Raw genomic sequence first — 20,695 nt, 5'->3', positions numbered from 1 at the left:
ACTATCAGAATACATGTTACTGGTTCACATAAGATAAGGATGGAACACAGCAGAACTTGGAAAACTCAAAAGCTCGATCTTGAAAAACAGCACTTTTAGGGTATTGTTTTTTGGAAAGTATGGGTATCCAAGACTTTTAATATGCTGGGCTCTTAGAACAACTGATATAGGCTCTATATACACAGCTATACATAGATACAGTGAAACATTTATGAAATATAGAGCATTTCAAATTAGAAAACTGATCAAATATTCCAATATTTGAATAAAAAAGTATTTTTTAAATTCAAAAACAATCTATATCACTTCTATGTATCACTCATGATGTTCATTGAATCAATAGACCGAAGATTGGACCTTTTTTGAGTGTTTTAAGCTCTTTCTATGCCCTTTTTAGTTATTTAGTTTAAGGTCAAATCCTGCTTCAGACTCTCTGTTCAGGGCTGTATCTCAGCCCCCCCTTCTCCGATTTTCACCATTGAGACATCCTTCGAACCGTAGGAGCCAATAGAATTGCCTGGAATTGAAAGCTAGATGATTGACAGCACTATTAGCCAATAAAGCTCAAAAAGGTCCAGCTCTGAAATCTGATTTGCTGAGCTTCCAACCCTCCCAAGAATCCGAGGAGTGTCGGAGAGACACGAATCGAACGGATTCACACGGAGCACCAGCAGCCGGACAAACGTGCAGTGGAAGTACGGAGATATTCCATTTTTTCGCTGAGATTCGACCAAAAGTAAGTACAATATTCGATGAAAGCTGTGTGACTTTTTGTGTTCGAAGCTGAATATCTCTGCGATGGTTTACCGGGGAGAGAAATGGAAACTATGTCCGTAATCTCCGTCAGGCGCTCGTGCTTTTTCATGCCGCATGTTCGTAGGTAGCACGTTGCTAACGGAGTGTAGCAGCCTTTTTCTCCGGTCTGTCCCAGTCATATCGAGTATGATTTATGATATTTTGTTATTTGTTTGCTTGGCTGATGGGAGATGTGTTTGTCTCATGTAGAAGTGACCTAGTTCATGTTGTTCCCAGGACGCTGAGGTTTCTGCAGAACTATAACATCACTATATTCGTTCTTCGTGGGTTCTCTGCCAGTTACTTTTAACACAAAACTCTCTAAGTTTTGATGTACTCTGCGTCCAAATGGGGGACCCTCGGGTGTATAAGGTTTTAACGGAAATCATTGCATGAAAAACAGCTGTTTATTATTGTGGTTTTGAATGCAAGTATTCCTGGTGGTGCGGGTTTTTTAAAAAATGAGGAAGAAGAAGACCTAAATTGATTTCACAATCGCAAACTTAGTGAGAAAAACTTGCATTTCCTGTTTGCAAGATTGTAGAGCAACATACCATTTGAATGGGCTTGAAAGACTTTACAACTTAACATATAAGCCAAAGTAGATGTGGATGAATAAAATAAAATGTTAAAGCTCAACTTAAAGCTCAAACCTGTAATGTTACTTGGATTCAATTTAATTCAAGATTGGTTATTAACAGCTGAATACAAACCGGTTAGATACAAAGAGCACAATACAAGATCTTAGCCTTAACATGTGAAGTTACAGAATTCAGCTTTTAGGAATTATATAACTTGGACAGATACTTTAGGTACTTAACAGATTGTAACTATGGATGAGCAGGATCACCGAGGCAGACCTCCATTGTGTGTCTGATAGGATAGCAGAGTAAAGAAGTCTTGCTGCTGACTGCTTGAACATTAACAATAAGGTCTTTTCATGTTCTTATTCCTTGTTTTGTTTATGATGCACTTCTCTTCATGGACCGGAAACTGTATTACAAACAAAAAAATAGAAAAACAGAGATGAAGAGGTTTCACATTATTTATATGTCATAGTTTTCTTAATAAAGCAGCATTGATAATATATCATAAAGGTTGTTCCCAGTTAGGCCTCTAAATAAACAATCATCTTTAGTTTCCTCAAATTGTTTTCAAACACACAAACTCACACAAACTTAACTTCTCACTTCCTCTTTAAACAGAGAGTTGTGTAAATGTAGAAGAGGCACATTTACACAACATTAACAAGTTTTTTTTAGATGGCAGAAATAGACAAAAACAAGATAACAGCACGCTTTCTATTTCACAATATGCGTAATTTAAGATTATTAAAATAACATGCACTCATATTAAGATATGAACTTGGGTTTTATTTGTGTAATTTTGGCCTTTATTGCTGTTGGAAACAAATACTTTATTGCAGGAATCTAGCCACTTTGGACCAATGTCCTAAGTCATTCTTAATGATATGACACACTTTTTCAAAAATATTTTAAAGTGGAATATTATCTAGGGTTATACATTAATGTGTGTACCTGTGGCTGAATGAGCTCTCCACCGATTCACCTGATGAAATGATTATAATATGAAAATATTTGACAGTTTAAAAAAAAAAAAAAAAATACAATATAAAATTATATTTTGCATAATCTTGCAAACTATTTTGTTGAGGCCTTTTAACTTAATCAGAGGAAATGTAGCACCTGTCTCATCTGGAATAAAAATATTTTTACTTCCTTACATTTTGCTTAGTTGGTCATAATTACATAAACTTAAGTAAATGTATTTTTTTCCAACAGCTGCACATTAAAAAAGGTTTGTACTGAACTGTTTCCTGTATTTTCAGAGCCTCCAATTGAGTCACATCACCTACAGGTCAGTAAGAAAACAAAAGCAAAGTCAACCTTGTTGCATGGTTTGAATTTAAACATCTTCATGCAACATCTTAACATACATGCTTGATTTAGTTTAACAATGTTTAACATGCAGCAGAAGGAACATTGTTTTAACACTCATTTAATAATTTAATGAGTGTTGGATAACTGAACATGGAAAGCAGAGGGACTAAAAAGAATTCAGTATTATATGGGAGGCTGACCGGGGATATGAAAGGATACATCCTGTTGAGTTTCATTGTGGTTGACTGTAGCAGAGCCCTGATTGGTGCTCAGAGACTGGATCAGCATTAAACAGGTGATGAAATATAGTAAATGTAACAAGAAACATGGAGTTCAAGTTGAGCAGAGAGAGTTACCAACTCAGTGATTTCAGACCTTTCCTTTACACTATAGTTGGATGATTGACAGCTTTTATTGTGAAGGGAAGATGTGCCAGCAGTGAGAATATAAAATATTACATATAAAGAAAAGTTGCAACACCAAGTGTAACAAGTAGCTGTGTTTATGGGATGCTATATTAAACGGTCATATTTCTTAGATATGTGCTCACAGTGTGCTGTGGTCAAACCAGTCTATTTGTGTGAGCTTTGTGTAAAAGGGAAGGAAGTTAAACTGAAGAAGAAGTTGACGTTCAATCCAACGCTGCAGTTTCTAACTTTGCTCAAAGTGTGAAAGCCACAAAAGCATTTCTCAGAAGCAGAGTGACAGAGTGTCAGTTCTGGACGTGAGGATGGGACACACTGTATGTGTGCCGGGGCTTTTCTGTGAGTACTTTGTGTTTAAATGATAGTTTTCATTGATTACACTTTTTAAGTGACTGATGTTATTAGTTTCTGTCAGTTTGATGATGTATGATGAAGTTTCAAACTTTATTTTAGTGCTGAATATTCTCCTCTACTGTGGACACGCTCAAGGTTTTTATTCAATTTTATTTCCTTTCATATCTTTAACAATTAATATTTCTTTGTTCTGTTTTTTTTATATATGATAAAAACAAAACACATTTCACTCTTTGCATTTTGTGTTTGTTTCTAGATGTTTTGCTGTCCATTGAGCCAAACTGGTCCACTTTATTTACTGGAGAGACTGTTACCTTCATATGTGACATGAGAGAAGGAGAAGTCAATGACTGGGATTACTCAGTCATAAAGGATGGTCAAACGATTTTCCCCTACAGAACAGAAAAGAGATTTACATTACAATCTTTAACTACAGGCTACAGTGGTGAATATCAGTGTGTTGCAGCTTTCAAGATCTTTTTACATTTTAAAAAACAAAGTAATAAAATCTCTATCACTGTATCAGGTAAGTGATCAAAGTTTTACCATCATGATCAAGTTCACTAAAATCCCTTGTATATTCATGAGCCATGTTGATATGATCAACATGATTTACATAATAATAATAAGACAAACAATTCAATATTTTTTCCCTTTTGAGAATTTAGTCAGTGATTAATTACTCATTACTCATTACTTAGTGAACCTGTTAATATTTATTACAGGAAGAGTGACTTTGACATCTTCTTCTGTCTCCAATTTAATGTTAAATTCTAATTATGGCAAAAGAAGAAGAATGCTGACTTCTACAAAGACGGATCACTTATTGAAATGGACACAAACCATCAAAACACAGTTGAAATGAACATTTCTCTCACGTCAGATGAGCTCTTACATGTGTAAATTTTAGGATGAAGAATCTGAACCAATAAAACTGAAAATGGAACGTATGTAGTTTTCATATTAAGGAGCTACAGACATGTAGCACTGTCAGAGTGAAGCAGAGTGAAGATTTATCTGAATTATCTTTGAGCCACTTAAAGAAAAAAAAGAAGGCTGTGTTTAAAGTGTCATCCATTTTTAAAAGTGTGTTTGTACTCACTTTAATCCATGTTAGGTTCATTTAACCAACAACTTTAGTGGTTAACAAGTGTGAAACATAAACATGGGTTCTGATAATTTCTTTCAGTTTACTAAACCTTAATAAAATACACAGATTCAGAAGTGATTCATTATTTTCTGAATTGTTTCATCAATAACTTGTTGCACCATCAAGAATACTGGATGAGATTATTTATTTTAATTATTCATCAAACTGGACAAATTCACAGACACAATAATTACCATTGTTATGTTTTTGTTCTACATTAAAACAGAACAACCAAAGGCCCAACTGAGAAAAGGCTCTCCTGTAGGGGACAGTGTGACCCTGACCTGCTCTGTGGGATCATCATCATCATCATCTGGTTGGAAATACTTCTGGTACAGAAGCAAGAAAACCTCTGAACCTCTGACCACACCAGATGTTACCGTCCTCTCAACTGAACAAATCCGTGTCTCAGGAGGAGGAGGAGTCTACTGGTGCAGAGGAGGAAGAGGAGACCCAGTTTACTACACAGAGTACAGTGATCCAGTCGGTAAATAACTAAATAGTTTAGTTGATATGAAATACAAAATGCTGAAAAAGTATTTGTGAATAAGGATTCAGACTAACACTAAAAACTTTGTTTTTCTATCTTTTCTATTTGGGGCCTGATGATCATGAACAGTCACAAACAGAGCTATTGTGACTCTGCAACCCGACTGGCCTGAGATTTACTCTGGAGAGACGATCACTCTCACATGTGAAATAAAGGATGGAGGAGACTCTGAGTGGGAGTATGAATGGAGAACACCCAGCTCATACAGACCTCTAAACCCAAGAGGCTCCATGATTAGACCATCACACAGTGGAGACTACTGGTGTAAGGGCAGAATGAAAGATGACACCTATTCAACAGGATGGAGTGATACTTTCACAATAAAAGTATCCGGTAAGTCGTCATTTTTATTTTACTGAATGTAAACAGAATATATAAATGTTAGTTTGGTTAATATATTTTAAGACGGTGTACCTTCACATCTGTTTTAAACAGTTGAAGACAGAAAAAAAACCAATGCATGATACAAGCAGTGAATGTAATCCACCAAGGACTCATCACATGTCTTTATTCTGTGAAATCTCTTTCCAACAGATAAACCTCAGCCTGTCCTCACTGTGTCTCCATTATGGCTGAGTCCTGGAGACTCAGTAACTCTGAACTGCAGTGTTAAACATCCATCTGCAGGATGGAGGTTCTTCTGGTATAAGGCTGTTCCCAAACTGTCAAACAACTCCTACATCTCTGAGCTTCTACCTGGTAGCACCAATGGTACTGAACAGGATTCCTACATTGTTCATGGACAGACGCACACAGCAGGATATGTGTGCAGAGCTGGAAGAGGAGATCCAGTGTTTTACACTCACTATAGTGAACATGTGTTCGTCTGGTCTGGAGGTAGGTTTGTTCAGACTTTTCCATTCTTGCACACTGAAAGAAATGTATTTATTTTGGTGACATTTTCCTTCAAACTCATCAGATGAGTTTTCCAAACTTCTCTCTAGATCAGAATAGTGTTGTTGGATCTTGGAGTGAATTTCAACATGAGTGAATCTCTTGACCCTCCTTTTCATCTTCACACACAATTTGTTTCTTTTAATTACAAACTTTTGACTTTGGATATCCATAACCCAATCTCTTAAGGCTATTACATTACATTTTTAACTAATTACTTTAAATGTTTTCAAAGGGTTAAAAATTATTTTATTTCAGTTGGGAATATGTTTTACAGTTGTATTTCATCTCATGATTCATTTTTCTTCTTGATCCTTTGTTTCTATTCACCAACAATTAAAAAGATTAAAAACATAATAAACCTACAGGATTATTTTTTTTATGCTCTTTTTAATCTTTATTTGTTGTGCTTTGTTTGTCCCTCATTATGTGTTTTTCAGATTTTCATTCAGCAGCGTCTCTCACAGTGAGTCCTGACAGAGTTCAGCACTTCAACAAAGACTCACTGTCACTGAGCTGTGAGGGAAACTCTACTGAGTGGAGAGTGAGCAGGTTTTATGAATCTGGCTCGCTGGTATACTGTTCTGTCTGGGGAACAATGACTGGATCTACATGCAACATGGATCGTTACTGGAGGAGTGGAGTGTACTGGTGTGAGTCTGAAACACAGTTCAGCAATGCAGCCAACATCACTATACAGAGTGAGTTTTAATATTTACATTTTTTTTTGTTTCTGAAGTATTTCTACATTCTATTATAAAGTGTTGACATTGTGAAGGTGAGTGGTATCAACCAAACTTCTTGTCATAATGAGTTTAACTCAATATCTCTTTTAACAAACGATTCAACAAGCTTAGTTTGTTCCAGTGTCATTTCTCAGTATTGTCCAAGAAAATGTCTTTGATTCACTGTCATCTTTATGACAATAGACATCCTCTGTTTATTTTAAACCAGGAGTAGCTGTAGAGTTATCTGGCTCCAGCTTGACTCCTCCAGTTTTTGACCTTTTTACACCATTCTGTAGCTCACTGCCACTAAATTGACTTTGGCTCCCAACATATTTAGTATTAATTATAAATGTAAATGTAACCATGTACATAACCAAAGGGCCGTCTTTTTCATCATTTAAAAAGCCAGGTATTTGCCCAGCTACTGTATGAATCTGTATATTAAATTAAAAACTATAGAATGTGTTCTCATCATTGTACGTCGGCTTGTTCAACCAGCTGATGTTTTTGACCCAAACTTCCTGTTCTTTGATCTTTTTACAGACGGTGGTGTTATCCTGGTGAGCCCTGTCCGTCCTGTGACTGAGGGACATTCTGTCACTCTTGGCTGCAAGTTGAAGACAGAAAAGGTTCTTTATGATGTGGAATTCTATAAAAATGACAAACTCATCATAAATCAAACCAGAGGGGAGCTGTTTATATCTGCAGTTACAAAGTCAGATGAAGGCTTTTATAAATGTAGAGGAACAAATTCACCACAAGGTTTGAGGAGTTTGACGTCAGCAGAGAGTTGGTTGTCAGTAAAATGTGAGTATTATTAAAAACTGTTTATTTTTGTGATCTGTGTTACAGTCTGATGTAGAAAAGTTATAACTGAATTAGAAGTTGTTTTTTAACAAAGTTTTATACATTTTTGTATTCATAAAAATACAAATGTGACATGACCAGCAGTGAAAGGTAGACAGTATGTGATCAAGGGTTTATGTAAGTGTATTTGAGTGTATGTATTTGTGTTCTAATACTTGTGTATCTCTTCATGATTCATGTGTATTTGTATTGGTGTGTAGATTCTGAGGATACAGCAGCAAGCTCTCCATTTCCCGTGCTGTTGGTTGTTGGTCTGGTTTGTGGAGTTTTACTGATTATTCTCCTGCTGCTGTTTCTGTATCGCTGCAGAAAGTCAAAAGGTGAGATCTTTTCCTTCTCATATTAGATTGATTTCACTTCAATAAGTCAAAGTCACAGATGTAAATACATGTACTGTAGTGACAATAGAACAATTTGTAATCTAAAACCATGTAACAGCAAATGCCTTTTTCTTACAGATTCAAGTGTCATGAGGTTGGTACAACACTCTCTTCTCTCATTCTGAACATAACAGCAGTACTTTACATGTTCTGTTAAGCCCGACGGATCCGAATTCGGGTCCGCTGTAGCATTTACCGTCCAAAAATGTCCATTTATGCATGTATTTATGAATATGAAAAAAAAAAATCCCAAAAAAATTCAAAATCTGCTTTAAACAAACAATCTAAGACATTCTTACACACTCCAAACACCATTCTACACAAATATTGTACGCAAATAAAAGATTTATCACAAAATCACGTATTTCTAGCATAACTCGCTCTTCTCCGAGTTAGCATAACAAAGCTAACGGTTAGCATAGAACTACTATCAGATCGTCCTTCCGGTAAACCCTCACAAGGCTGTGAGCAAACAAACACCAGAAACACAATGCGTAATATCCTTCAAAATCATCCAAAGCTCCTTACCTTTTCGTTGTTCTGCTGTATATCTCCGCTTATTTCCGTCAACAATATTTCTACGTATTTCCGGTGCGTCTCTGAAATGTCCCCCGTGCAGAAACAAGTGCCTGTCTAACAAAGGAACCCATCCCCCCACGGTGATCTTTTGCGCACGTTTCAGGTGACGCGCCACGGATTTACTCCCTACTGGCTAACGCTTCTGTCTATCAAAACCACGAGGGGTATGTTAGATAGCCAGGACTCAGACGCTTCTAAGGAGGGCCGATTGACTGAAATCGACAAACCATAGGCTGAGCTAGGAGACCTGGAGTGGAAGCCAGATGAGAAAATCCCATGGATGACAGACATAAACAGGCTCAGAGAGGATCCAGGCTCTCTAAATGATGCCAAACTGCTGCATATGATAGATTGAACACTATTAGTCATAAAAGAAGTGAAATATATAATTATATACTATATCAAATTACAATGGAACAGCTGGAACCAAATGACATTTTGGTTGACCTCGGCTGAAATCACTGCACTCTAACCTCTCTAGCTCTTGAATGCTTCACTTTATCAAAGAAAACATTGTGCAGAGAGACTCTCAACCCATTGGGCTATGATCTGGAGAGGTTTAAAGCTTTCAACTACAACATAAAAAAAAATATCTTATCAAAATTGGATTAATTTATAGTCGGAGATAAAGAATTTCAATTTGTGCTGTGTTCCATCTTGATGTTCTCTTAATAGTTTTTATAGTGTAGAAAGCTGACCCTTGTGAAATTTGTTCTGATTTGTAAATATCAGTATATATGTTCCTCATTAAATCCTCTGTATTTACTTCATGTTTTGGGCCCACCAGGTCTCAGAGCACCAATCAGAGCCCAGCTACAGACCACATGATCAACCAGGTTGAAACTCCAAACGGACATTACGCTTCTCTTCTCCATGGTCAGCTTTAATCCTGATTCATTTAATAATTTATTGTTATTTCCAAACCTAACATTTCAATTTCTGTTATCTGTTTAAGAAGAGTACAGAATTCATATAATGTGGTTAAAATGATTGATATGACCGTGACTTGATTTTCACTGCTCTGTAGGTGATTCTTGTCTCTATGAAACAATCAGAGGCTCTGAAGAACCTGAACATGGTACAGTACATACTGTGTTTATCACAGAGCTGTTAGAAGTACTAGAATAAGATGAAGTGACTGATTGACAAAAAGAATATCTAGGATGTCACAGATTCTGTGGTTGAGCTTAAAGACATTGATTGGTGGAGTGAGTACTTTTATTTGATGTCACGAGAATAAAATGCAATAGTTGAGATGTTTTTGTAGGCCAGCAGTGCTTAAATAAAGGAGAGGAAATGATCTCTTCATGCATTCATCTGATCCTTCTAACAGGGAAGAACAATGAACCAGAGGAGAGAGTTTACTCAAACGTGACGATGGGAACAGCTGCAGGTACAGTCAAGTACAACACGCTTTGTACTACGACGTTGAGTGTATTTCTTTATTACTACCACCAGGAGTCAGCAATGGTCAAATACAACACTGTTTGGGTATTTTTAAGTTTTTCTGTTTCACATACAGCATGTTTGATTCAATAAAAATGACATCAAACTGACTATTAATATATGTCTCACAAAGATTGGTTGGCAACACAATAGATAACTGTATTATAAAATAATCAGTGACAGTAAAATGTCATAAGACACATGTAACTCTTAAATAACCTTAAATATCTTTTCCCTTTGCTTTTCTTCCAGATCAATAAAAACATCTGCATGGACAGAACCAATGGAATGGATGACAACATGAAAAACCACATCTTGTATTTTTGTGTAATTATTGTGTGAACCTCTGCTTTCCTTATATGAGACAGTATTTTGTACAGTTAACCTATTAGCAGATCATTTAAAGGAAATACATCATATAGCTTTAATATTCTGTTTTACTTGGTGAAACGACTACAGATTATTACATATATTATTACATTTTTGATGAAAAATCTTTACACATTTAATCTGTTATTGGACAACGTATTTGTCTGACATTGAAGTTCCTCTCTGCCTTTTTAAAAATGGTTTGACAGGTGCTGTATGTATTTTAGTTTCACCTGGATGGATTTATTACGTTTTGTTATGTTTGACCATTTTATGCATCAATAAACTTCCAGCACTAAGCTGTCAGCAGTGTGTGTCAAACAACATTTCTTTCACTAAAAGAATATTATTAGATAAGATTACTAGGAACATATTTCCACATGCTCCCCCTACATCACATTAATAAGATTCATGTCAAAAACAAGTAAAATGTCCCTTTAAAATACTTTCTGCAGAAAGTAAATTTAAATGAATATCACACACATACAGTATTAATAATGCAGTGTTTTGTTTGTGATGGGTTTGGTCCAATGTGCTCCACTGTGGATTTGTGATGCGTTTCAGGATTCATTTGCATATAGAATATATACATATAAAAGAGAGGAGGATGTTTTTTTATTGTGGTTGACTGTAGCAGAGCTCTGATTGGTGCTCAGAGACTGGATCAGCATTAAACAGGTGGTGAAATATAGTAAATGTAACAAGAAACATGGAGTTCAAGTTGAGAAGAGAGAGTTACCAACTCAGTGATTTCAGACACCTTTCCTTTACACTATAGTTGGATGATTGAAAGCTTTTATTGTGAAGGGAAGATGTGCCAAAAAGTTGATCCAAATAATTTAAAAATATAAAACTGCATCATTGTGCGGCTTCCTACGACTTTCTCTGATATGTACCGGATACCAGAGGAAGTGTGTGTTTTCCTTCAGACAACACGATCCCACCACTAAATAAAATGTGTTTTGACCACAATTCTTTCATATCACATTTACTCTGGAGAGTCTTAGTGACACGTACAGGATGTACAGTGCATGCATACAAAGATATGTACACAACACACATCACAAGACAGGCACTAAGTTGCAACAGCAGTGAGAATATAAACTATTACATAAACAGATAAATGAAAATATGTAACAAGTAGGTGTGTTTAGGGGATGCTGTATTCAACTCCTATTTTTTAGATATGTGCCAATAGTGTGCTGTGGTCAAACCAGTCTATTTGTGTGAGCTTTGTGGGAAAGGGAAGGAAGTTAAACTGAAGAAGAAGGTGGAGAAAACATCCAATCCAATGCTGCAGTTTCAAACTATACAAAAAGTGTAAAAGCCTCAAAAGCATTTCTCAGAAGCAGAGTGACAGAGTGTCAGTTCTGGACGTGAGGATGGGACACACTGTATGTGTGCCGGGGCTTTTCTGTGAGTACTTTGTGTTTAAATTATAGTTTTAATAGAGAAAACTTTTTAAACGACTGATGTTATTAGTTTCTGTCAGTTTGATGATGTATGATGAAGTTTCAAACTTTATTTTAGTGCTGAATATTCTCCTCTACTGTGGACACGCTCAAGGTTTTTATACAATTTTCTTTCTTTTAATATATTCACTCAAGTCAATTCTCCACCTGCTATCAATCTTTAACACTTACTATTTCTGTGTTCTGTTTTGTTGATGTATGATAAATGCAAAAACAAGACATTTCATTCTTTGCATTTTGTGTTTGTTTCTAGATGTTTTGCTGTCTATTGAGCCAAACTGGTCCACTTTATTTACTGGAGAGACTGTTACCTTCATATGTGGCATGAGAAAAGGAGAAGTTAATGACTGGTATTACTCAGTCATTAGGAATGGTTATATGTTTCCCCCCAACAGCCCAGATACGAGATTTACATCACAACCTCTAACTAGAGAACACAATGGTCAATATCAGTGTGTTGCAGCTCGCAAGATCTCAAGACATATCAGAAAAGAAAGTAATAAAGTCTCTATCACTGTATCAGGTAAGAGATCAAAGTTTTACCATCATGACCAAGTTCACTAAAAGCACTTATTTATTCATGAGCCATATTGATATGATCAACCTGTTTGACAAAGTGTTAATATAATTTAATGTAGTGATAATGTATAAATGTTAACTAGAGTAAGATTGACAGCTGTCAATTCAGAAACCTTAAAGTCTGACCACTGATGCTGTTTAGACAGCTGTATAACCGTGTAACCCTGAGCTTTGTTTAAAGAATTGTCAGAGTGAAGATTTATCTGAATTATCTTTGAGACGCTTAAAGAAAAGAAGGCTGTGTTTAAAGTGTCATCCATTTTTAAAAGTGTGTTTGTACTCACTTTAATCCATGTTAGGTTCATTTAACCAACAACTTAAGTGGTTAACAAGTGTGAAACATAAACATGGGTTCTGATGATTTCCTTCAGTTTACTATACCTTATTAATATACACAGATTCAGAAGTGATTCATTATTTTCTGAATTGTTTCATCAATAAGTTGTTGCACCACCAATAATGCTGGATAAGATTATTTATTTTAATTATTCATCAAACTGGACTAATTCACAGGCACAATAATTACCATTGTTATGATTCTGTTCTACATTAAAACAGAACGACCAAAGGCCCAACTGAGAAAAGGCTCTCCTGTAGGGGACAGTGTGACCCTGACCTGCTCTGTGGGATCATCTTCATCATCATCATCATCTGGTTGGAAATATTTCTGGTACAGAAGCAAGAAAACCTCTAAAGCTCTGAACACACGAGATGATGTTCTCCTCCAGAATGAACGAATCAGTGTCTCACGAGGAGGAAGAGGAGTCTACTGGTGCAGAGGAGGAAGAGGAGACCCAGTTTACTACACAGAGTACAGTGATCCAGTCGGTAAATAACTACATTGGTTAGTTGATATGAAATACAAAATGCAGGAAAAGTATTTGTGAATAAGGATTAAGACTAATACAAAAAACTTTGTTTTTCTAACTTTTCTATTTGGGGCCTGATGATCATGAACAGTCACAAACAGAGCTGTTGTGACTCTGCAAACCGACTGGCCTGAGATTTACTCTGGAGAGACGATCACTCTCACATGTGAAATAAAGGATGGAGGAGACTCTGAGTGGGAGTATGAATGGAGAACACCCAGCTCATACAGACCTCAGAACCCAAGAGGCTCCATGATTAGACCATCACACAGTGGAGACTACTGGTGTAACGGCAGACTGAAAGATGAAACCTCTTCAACAGAATGGAGTGATACTTTCACGTTAAAATTATCTCCCTGTAAGTCATCATTTTTATTTTACTGAATGTGCTGGGCTCTGGCAGGAGTGTGTTTGGTTATCAGCAAGTATAAAACAAAATTATTGACATTAATAAAATTATTAACATCATTAAGATTATTAACAAATGTTAACAACGGGGCACCACCCTGAGATCAGGGACCAATATCCAAACTATAAATTAAGTCTCATAATTAGTGTTCACTCACAATGTTAATAGTCAAAGTACTATTCCACATTCAGAGTGAAGGTTTGAATTTGAGCACAGGCCACAATATCCAGCTATAATCATAATACACATGCACAAAGTAATCACAGAAAGCTGCTCTTTAAAATATAGCAGACTTTATTGAATTCCAATAATATTGATCAAGCGACCACATCACGTGAGACTACAGACATGGCGTTTTGGAGGGAAAACTATTGAAATGGCGGATGTAGTTTTAACTAAAAAAAAAATATGGGGGAAGTTAGGACTACCAAAATGACGGGTGTAGTCTTCTACGTGACCACGCCACGCAAGACTACAAAATGGCAGTGGGGCAACGATAGAGGCCACGTTTACACATCACGTGTGTCTGGGATGAGTAGCAAAACCTATATGTGTGTGTGAATGTGTGGGTTAGTTAAACAAAAAGGCAAAGAGAAGAAGAGAATAAAGGAACACTCAAAACAAGGCAGATCCTTACTGCCGCAGTAAAGTACAGAAACTGTTTCTCTATCACACAGAAACCCAACTGGCGAACTCAGATTTGGCCAGCCGCGGTTCTGGTATATTAACTGATAGTTATAGAACCAACCTTACTCGCGGTGACAGATCTAACCACAACACTATTGCAGCAGCATGGAATACAAAGGTAGTTTCTTCACAGGACTGACGGAACTCGGCGGTCCGTAAACATACACAATAGCATATTAACAATACAGTAAACTTAGAACAAAACAAAACAAGGTAACAAACACACGATGACCTATCTCTGCCCAGACACAAGCCTCTTACACTGAGTTGACTTTGTAGCGGTCGATTTGGTTCTTCGAATTTCTTCATTAAACTCGGGATCTGGAGCTTCAAGCTGCGCGGCAATAAATCCTCCGTATGGCAGCGGGGATTCTTTGGAATTTAAGGGAATTTTTCTTCCTTACGACCGGCAAATGTCGACTTAATTAGGAAGAGAATTTGTCCTTCTCTTCCTCTGAAGAACGTGCGTCTTCCTTCTGCAGGTCAAAGTTAGTGGAGTTACCGGGCCGCTTCTCCTTCGGGATTCAAAACAGTCTATTGTTCATCCAGCTAATGTAGAACTATTCCTAGGTTTTCTTAAAGGCGACTACGTTCAAATTGCGTGGGATAGCACAGAGCTGCAGGTGATGCAGATTTTGATTGTCTCAGTGATATCACAGGGAGCACCCAGTGGTGCATGTGGCCCTCGTCCAATGGGACCTCAGTGTTGAGTTTGGACCAAAAATCACGTGTAGATGAGATTTAACATCTCGGGGGGCTTGGTATGATTTTAACCCAAATCAGGCTGTTGACTACCATGCAGGCCCATGTAGGCCCAACGCCCAACTCCCTTTGTTCCAACCACAAGGTGAAGTCCCAACAAATGTAAACAGAATATTACAAACGTTAGTTTGGTTAATATATTTTAAGACAGTGTACCTTCACATCTGTTTTACACATTTAAAGACAGAAAAATTATGTAAGATACAAGCAGTGCATGTAATCCACCAAGGACTCATCATCACATGTCTTTATTCTGTGAAATCTCTTTCCAACAGATAAACATCAGCCTGTCCTCACTGTGTCTCCATTATGGCTGAGTCCTGGAGACTCAGTAACTCTGACCTGCAGTGTTAAACATCCATCTGCAGGATGGAGGTTCTTCTGGTACAAGGCTGTTCCCAAACAGTCACACTACTACTCCTTCATCTCTGAGCTTCTACCTGGTAGCACCAATGGTACTGAACAGAATTCCTACATTGTTCATGGACAGACGCACACAGCAGGATATGTGTGCAGAGCTGGAAGAGGAGATCCAGTGTTTAACACTCAGTATAGTGAACGTGTGTTCGTCTGGTCTGGAGGTAGGTTTGTTCAGACTTTTCTATTCTTGCACAGTGAAAGAAATGTATTTATTTTGGTTCAAACAGTACCAGCTGAGTTTTCCAAACTTCTCTCTAGAACAGAATAGTGTTGTTGGATCTTGGACTGAATTTCAACATGAGTGAATCTCTTGACCCTCCTTTTCATTTTCAAACACAATTTCTTTTCGCATTAATTACAAACTTTTGACTTTGGAAATATATATTCCAATTTTGCTAAATTTTTTGAACTAGTTACTTTAAATGTTTTTAAATGATTCAAAATGCATTTTATTTCAGTTGTGAATACGTTTTATAGTTGTATTTCATCTCATGATTCATTTTTCTTCTTGATCCTTTGTTTCTATTCACCAACAATTAAAAGGATTAAAAACATAATAGACCTACAGGATTATTTTCTTTAAGCTCTTTTTAATCTTTATTTGTTGTGCTTTGTTTGTCCCTCATTATGTGTTTTTCAGATTTTCATTCAGCAGCGTCTCTCACAGTGAGTCCTGACAGAGTTCAGCACTTCAACAAAGACTCACTGTCACTGAGCTGTGAGGGAAACTCTACTGAGTGGAGAGTGAGCAGGTTTTATGAATCTGGCTCGCTGGTATACTGTTCTGTCTGGGGAACAATGACTGGATCTACATGCAACATGGATCGTTACTGGAGGAGTGGAGTGTACTGGTGTGAGTCTGAAACAGGACAATTCAGCAATGCAGCCAACATCACTATACAGAGTGAGTTTCAGTTTTTCAATTATCCACGAAAATATCTTTGATTCACTGTCATCTTTATGACAATAGACATCCCCCATTTATTTTTAAACCAGGAGTAGCTGTAGAGTTATCTGGCTCCAGCTTGACTCCTCCAGTTTTTGACCTTTTTACACCATTCTGTAGCTCACTGCCACTAAATTGACTTTGGCTCCCAAAATAATTAGTATTAATTATAAATGTAAATGTAACCATGTACATCTCAATGCCGTCTTTTTCATCAGTGAAATGCCAGGTATTTGCCCAGCTACTGTATGAATCTTTATAACGAATTAAAAACTATAGAATGTGTTCTCATCATTGTACGTCAGCTTGTTCAACCAGCTGATGTTTTTGACCCAAACTTCCTGTTCTTTGATCTTTTTACAGACGGTGGTGTTATCCTGGTGAGCCCTGTCCGTCCTGTGACTGAGGGACATTCTGTCACTCTTGGCTGCAAGTTGAAGACAGAAAAAGTTCTTTATGATGTGGAATTCTATAAAAATGGCAAACTAATCCCAAATCATACTAGAGGGGAGCTGTTTATCTCTGCAGTTACAAAGTCAGATGAAGGCTTTTATAAATGTAGAGGAACAGATTCAACACAAGGTTTGAGGAGTTTGACGTCAGCAGAGAGTTGGTTGTCAGTAAAATGTGAGTATTATTAAAAAACTGTTTATTTTTGTATTCTGTGTTACAGTCTGAGGTAGAAAAGTGTGTATTTGTATTTGTGTGTAGATTCTGAGGATACAGCAGCAAGCTCTCCATTTCCCGTGCTGTTGGTTGTTGGTCTGGTTTGTGGAGTTTTACTGATTATTCTCCTGCTGCTGTTTCTGTATCGCTGCAGAAAGTCAAAAGGTGAGATCTTTTCCTTCTGATATTAGATTGATTTCACTTCTATAAGTCAAAGTCACAGATGCAAATGCATGTACTGTAGTGACAATAGAACAATTTGTAATCTAAAACCATGTAACAGCAAATGCTTTTTTCTTACAGATTCAAGTGTCATGAGGTTGGTACAACACTCTCTTCTCTCATTCTGAACACAACAGCAGTACTTTACATGTTCCTCATTAAATCCTCTGTATTTACTTCATGTTTTGGGCCCACCAGGTCTCAGAGCACCAATCAGAGCCCAGCTACAGACCACAAGATCAACCAGGTTGAAACTCAAGACAGACATTACGCTTCTCTTCTCCACGGTCAGCTTTAATCCTGATTCATTTAATAATTTATTGTTGACTCTAAACCTAACATTTAGTCATTTTAATTTTAATCTAGGTTAAAATGTAGGTTAAAATTTAGGTTAAAATGATTGATATGACCGTGTCTTGATTTTCACTGCTCTGTAGGTGATTCTTGTCTCTATGAAACAATCAGAGGCTCTGAAGAACCTGAACATGGTACAGTACATACTGTGTTTATCACAGAGCTGTTGGAAGTACTAGAATAAGATGAAGAAGTGACTGATTGACAAAAAGAATATCTAGGATGTCACAGATTCTGTGGTTGAGCTTAAAGACATTGATTGGTGGAGTGAGTACTTTTGTTTGATGTCACAACAATAAAATGCAATAGTTGAGATGTTTTTGTAGGCCAGCAGTGCTTAAATAAAGGAGAGGAAATGATCTCTTCATGCATTCATCTGATCCTTCTAACAGGGAAGAACAATAAACCAGAGGAGAGAGTTTACTCAAACGTGACGATGGGAACAGCTGCAGGTACAGTCAAGTACAACACGCTTTGTACTACGACTTTGAGTGTATTTCTTTATTACTACCACCAGGAGTCAGCAATGGTCAAATACAACACTTATTATAAAATAATCAGTGACAGTAAAATGTCATAAGACACATGTAACTCTTAAATAACCTTAAATGTCTTTTCCCTTTGCTTTTCTTCCAGATCAATAAAAACATCTGCATGGACAGAACCAATGGAATGGATGACAACATGAAAAACCACATCTTGTATTTTTGTGTAATTATTGTGTGAACCTCTGCTTTCCTTATATGAGACAGTATTTTGTACAGTTAACCTATTAGCAGATCATTTAAAGGAAATACATCATATAGCTTTAATATTCTGTTTTACTTGGTGAAAGGACTTCAGATTATTACATATATTATTACATTTTTGATGAAAAATCTTTACACATTTAATCCGTTATTGGACAACGTATTTGTCTGACATTGAAGTTCCTCTCTGCCTTTTTAAAAATGGTTTGACAGGTGCTGTATGTATTTTAGTTTCACTTGGATGGATTTATTACGTTTTGTTATGTTTGACCATTTTATGCATCAATAAACTTCCAGCACTAAGCTGTCAGCAATGTTTCTGACTAACATTTCTTTCACTAAAAATGATTATTAGATAAGATTACTAGGAACATATTTCCCCATGCTCCTACATCACATTAAGATTCATGTTGAAAACGAGTAAAATGTCCCTTTGAAATACTTTCTACACTACAGTTAAGTGTCTTAAAGCTCAATTGATATTATGATTATGATAATACTTCATTCGTTGCTAGATGTTAAGATGTGAAACAGATGAGGACTTATTGTTAAATTAAATACAAACTTTGACGTTTGCCAAGAATCTGGCTGCAGAATAAACCCCATCACACACAGGCTGAATAAATAAAGTACAGAAAAGAACTTGACAAACTACAGATGCTTTGTCCTCACTTAAACATGCTCCTTAATCTGCACCATTCAAACAAAGACAAACTCCTTTGTACTCACAGAAGAACCCCAGCACACAGAGCAAAGTCCCGTCATCACGGACAGTCTGACTCCTCCTCTGAGAAATCTTTTCATCAAGACACGAATGTGAAACTTCTGCACAAGAGACAAAAAAACATTAGGAAACAATTTCTGCTCAAGCTTTAGGAAATGTTGACCTCCTCTTCCTTTCTCTTTTACAAAACAACTTTAAGTCGACTTGTTGTTGCTTGATGGTGCAGAAAGTAAATTGAAATGAATATCACACACATACAGTATTAATAATGCAGTGTTTTGTTTGTGATGGGTTTGGTCCAATGTGCTCCACTGTGGATTTGTGATGCATTTCAGGATTCATTTGCATATAGAATATATACATATAAAAGAGAGGAGGATGTTTTGTTATTGTGGTTGACTGTAGCAGAGCCCTGATTGGTGCTCAGAGACTGGATCAGCATTAAACAGGTGGTGAAATATAGTAAATGTAACAAGAAACATGGAGTTCAAGTTGAGCAGAGAGAGTTACCAACTCAGTGATTTCAGACACCTTTCCTTTACACTATAGTTGGATGATTGACAGCTTTTATTGTGAAGGGAAGATGTGCCAGCAGTGAGAATATAAAATATTACATACAAAGAAAAATTGCAACACCAAGTGTAACAAGTAGCTGTGTTTATGGGATGCTATATTAAACGGTCATATTTTTTAGATATGTGCTCACAGTGTGTTGTGGTCAAACCAGTCTATTCGTGTGAGCTTTGTGTAAAAGGGAAGGAAGTTAAACTGAAGAAGAAGTTGAGGTCCAATCCAACGCTGCAGTTTCTAACTTTGCTCAAAGTGTGAAAGCCACAAAAGCATTTCTCAGAAGCAGAGTGACAGAGTGTCAGTTCTGGACGTGAGGATGGGACACACTGTATGTGTGCCGGGGCTTTTCTGTGAGTACTTTGTGTTTAAATGATAGTTTTCATTGATTACACTTTTTAAATGACTGATGTTATTAGTTTCTGTCAGTTTGATGATGTATGATGAAGTTTCAAACTTTATTTTAGTGCTGAATATTCTCCTCTACTGTGGACACGCTCAAGGTTTTTATTCAATTTTATTTCCTTTCATATATTCACTCAAGTCAATTCTCCACCTGCTATCAATCTTTAACACTTACTATTTCTGTGTTCTGTTTTGTTGATGTATGATAAATGCAAAAACAAGACATTTCACTCTTTGCATTTTGTGTTTGTTTCTAGATGTTTTGCTGTCCATTGAGCCAAACCGGTCCACTTTATTTTCTGGAGAGACTGTTACCTTCATATGTGACATGAGAGAAGGAGAAGACACTGACTGGTATTACTCACTCATGAAGGATGGTCAAGCGTTTTTCTCCTACAGAACAGAAAAGAGATTTACATCACAACC

At 36.7% G+C, this 20,695-nt stretch overlaps 1 protein-coding gene across 1 annotated transcript; it reads left to right on the top strand.

Moving 5' to 3' along the window:
- The first annotated feature begins 2,994 nt into the window (after window positions 1–2,994).
- LOC137885842 (obscurin-like) lies at window positions 2,995–18,883 on the top strand. Its single transcript, XM_068728146.1, has 27 exons — window positions 2,995–3,460; window positions 3,575–3,610; window positions 3,732–4,001; window positions 4,852–5,112; window positions 5,245–5,508; window positions 5,710–6,012; window positions 6,510–6,770; window positions 7,341–7,604; window positions 7,865–7,984; window positions 8,123–8,138; window positions 9,411–9,499; window positions 9,651–9,701; window positions 9,957–10,026; window positions 11,703–11,854; window positions 11,969–12,004; window positions 12,164–12,433; window positions 13,048–13,317; window positions 13,450–13,716; window positions 15,492–15,797; window positions 16,277–16,540; window positions 16,946–17,209; window positions 17,294–17,413; window positions 17,552–17,567; window positions 17,669–17,757; window positions 17,908–17,958; window positions 18,217–18,276; window positions 18,461–18,883. The coding sequence occupies exons 1-27, from the start codon at window positions 3,427–3,429 to the stop codon at window positions 18,466–18,468; spliced, it is 4,212 nt and encodes a 1,403-aa protein (XP_068584247.1). The 5' UTR covers window positions 2,995–3,426; the 3' UTR covers window positions 18,469–18,883.
- Window positions 18,884–20,695: the final 1,812 nt, after the last annotated feature.

Source organism: Cebidichthys violaceus, unplaced genomic scaffold (assembly GCF_023349555.1).
Source record: "Cebidichthys violaceus isolate CVI_PGR_0920_01 unplaced genomic scaffold, fCebVio1.0.p SCAF_41, whole genome shotgun sequence".
NCBI lineage: Eukaryota > Metazoa > Chordata > Actinopteri > Perciformes > Stichaeidae > Cebidichthys > Cebidichthys violaceus.
The sequence above is the reverse complement of the archived record's forward strand: the minus strand, read 5'-3'. Positions and strand labels throughout refer to the sequence as shown.

Coding starts and splice junctions, on each gene's coding strand:
- LOC137885842 (XM_068728146.1), top strand. CDS start 3,427: ATGGGACACACTGTATGTGTGCCGGGGCTTTTCT. Junction 7,605..7,864: donor GAGTTGGTTGTCAGTAAAAT/GTGAGTATTATT, acceptor ATTGGTGTGTAG/ATTCTGAGGATACAGCAGCA. Junction 12,005..12,163: donor CTACTGTGGACACGCTCAAG/GTTTTTATACAA, acceptor GTTTGTTTCTAG/ATGTTTTGCTGTCTATTGAG.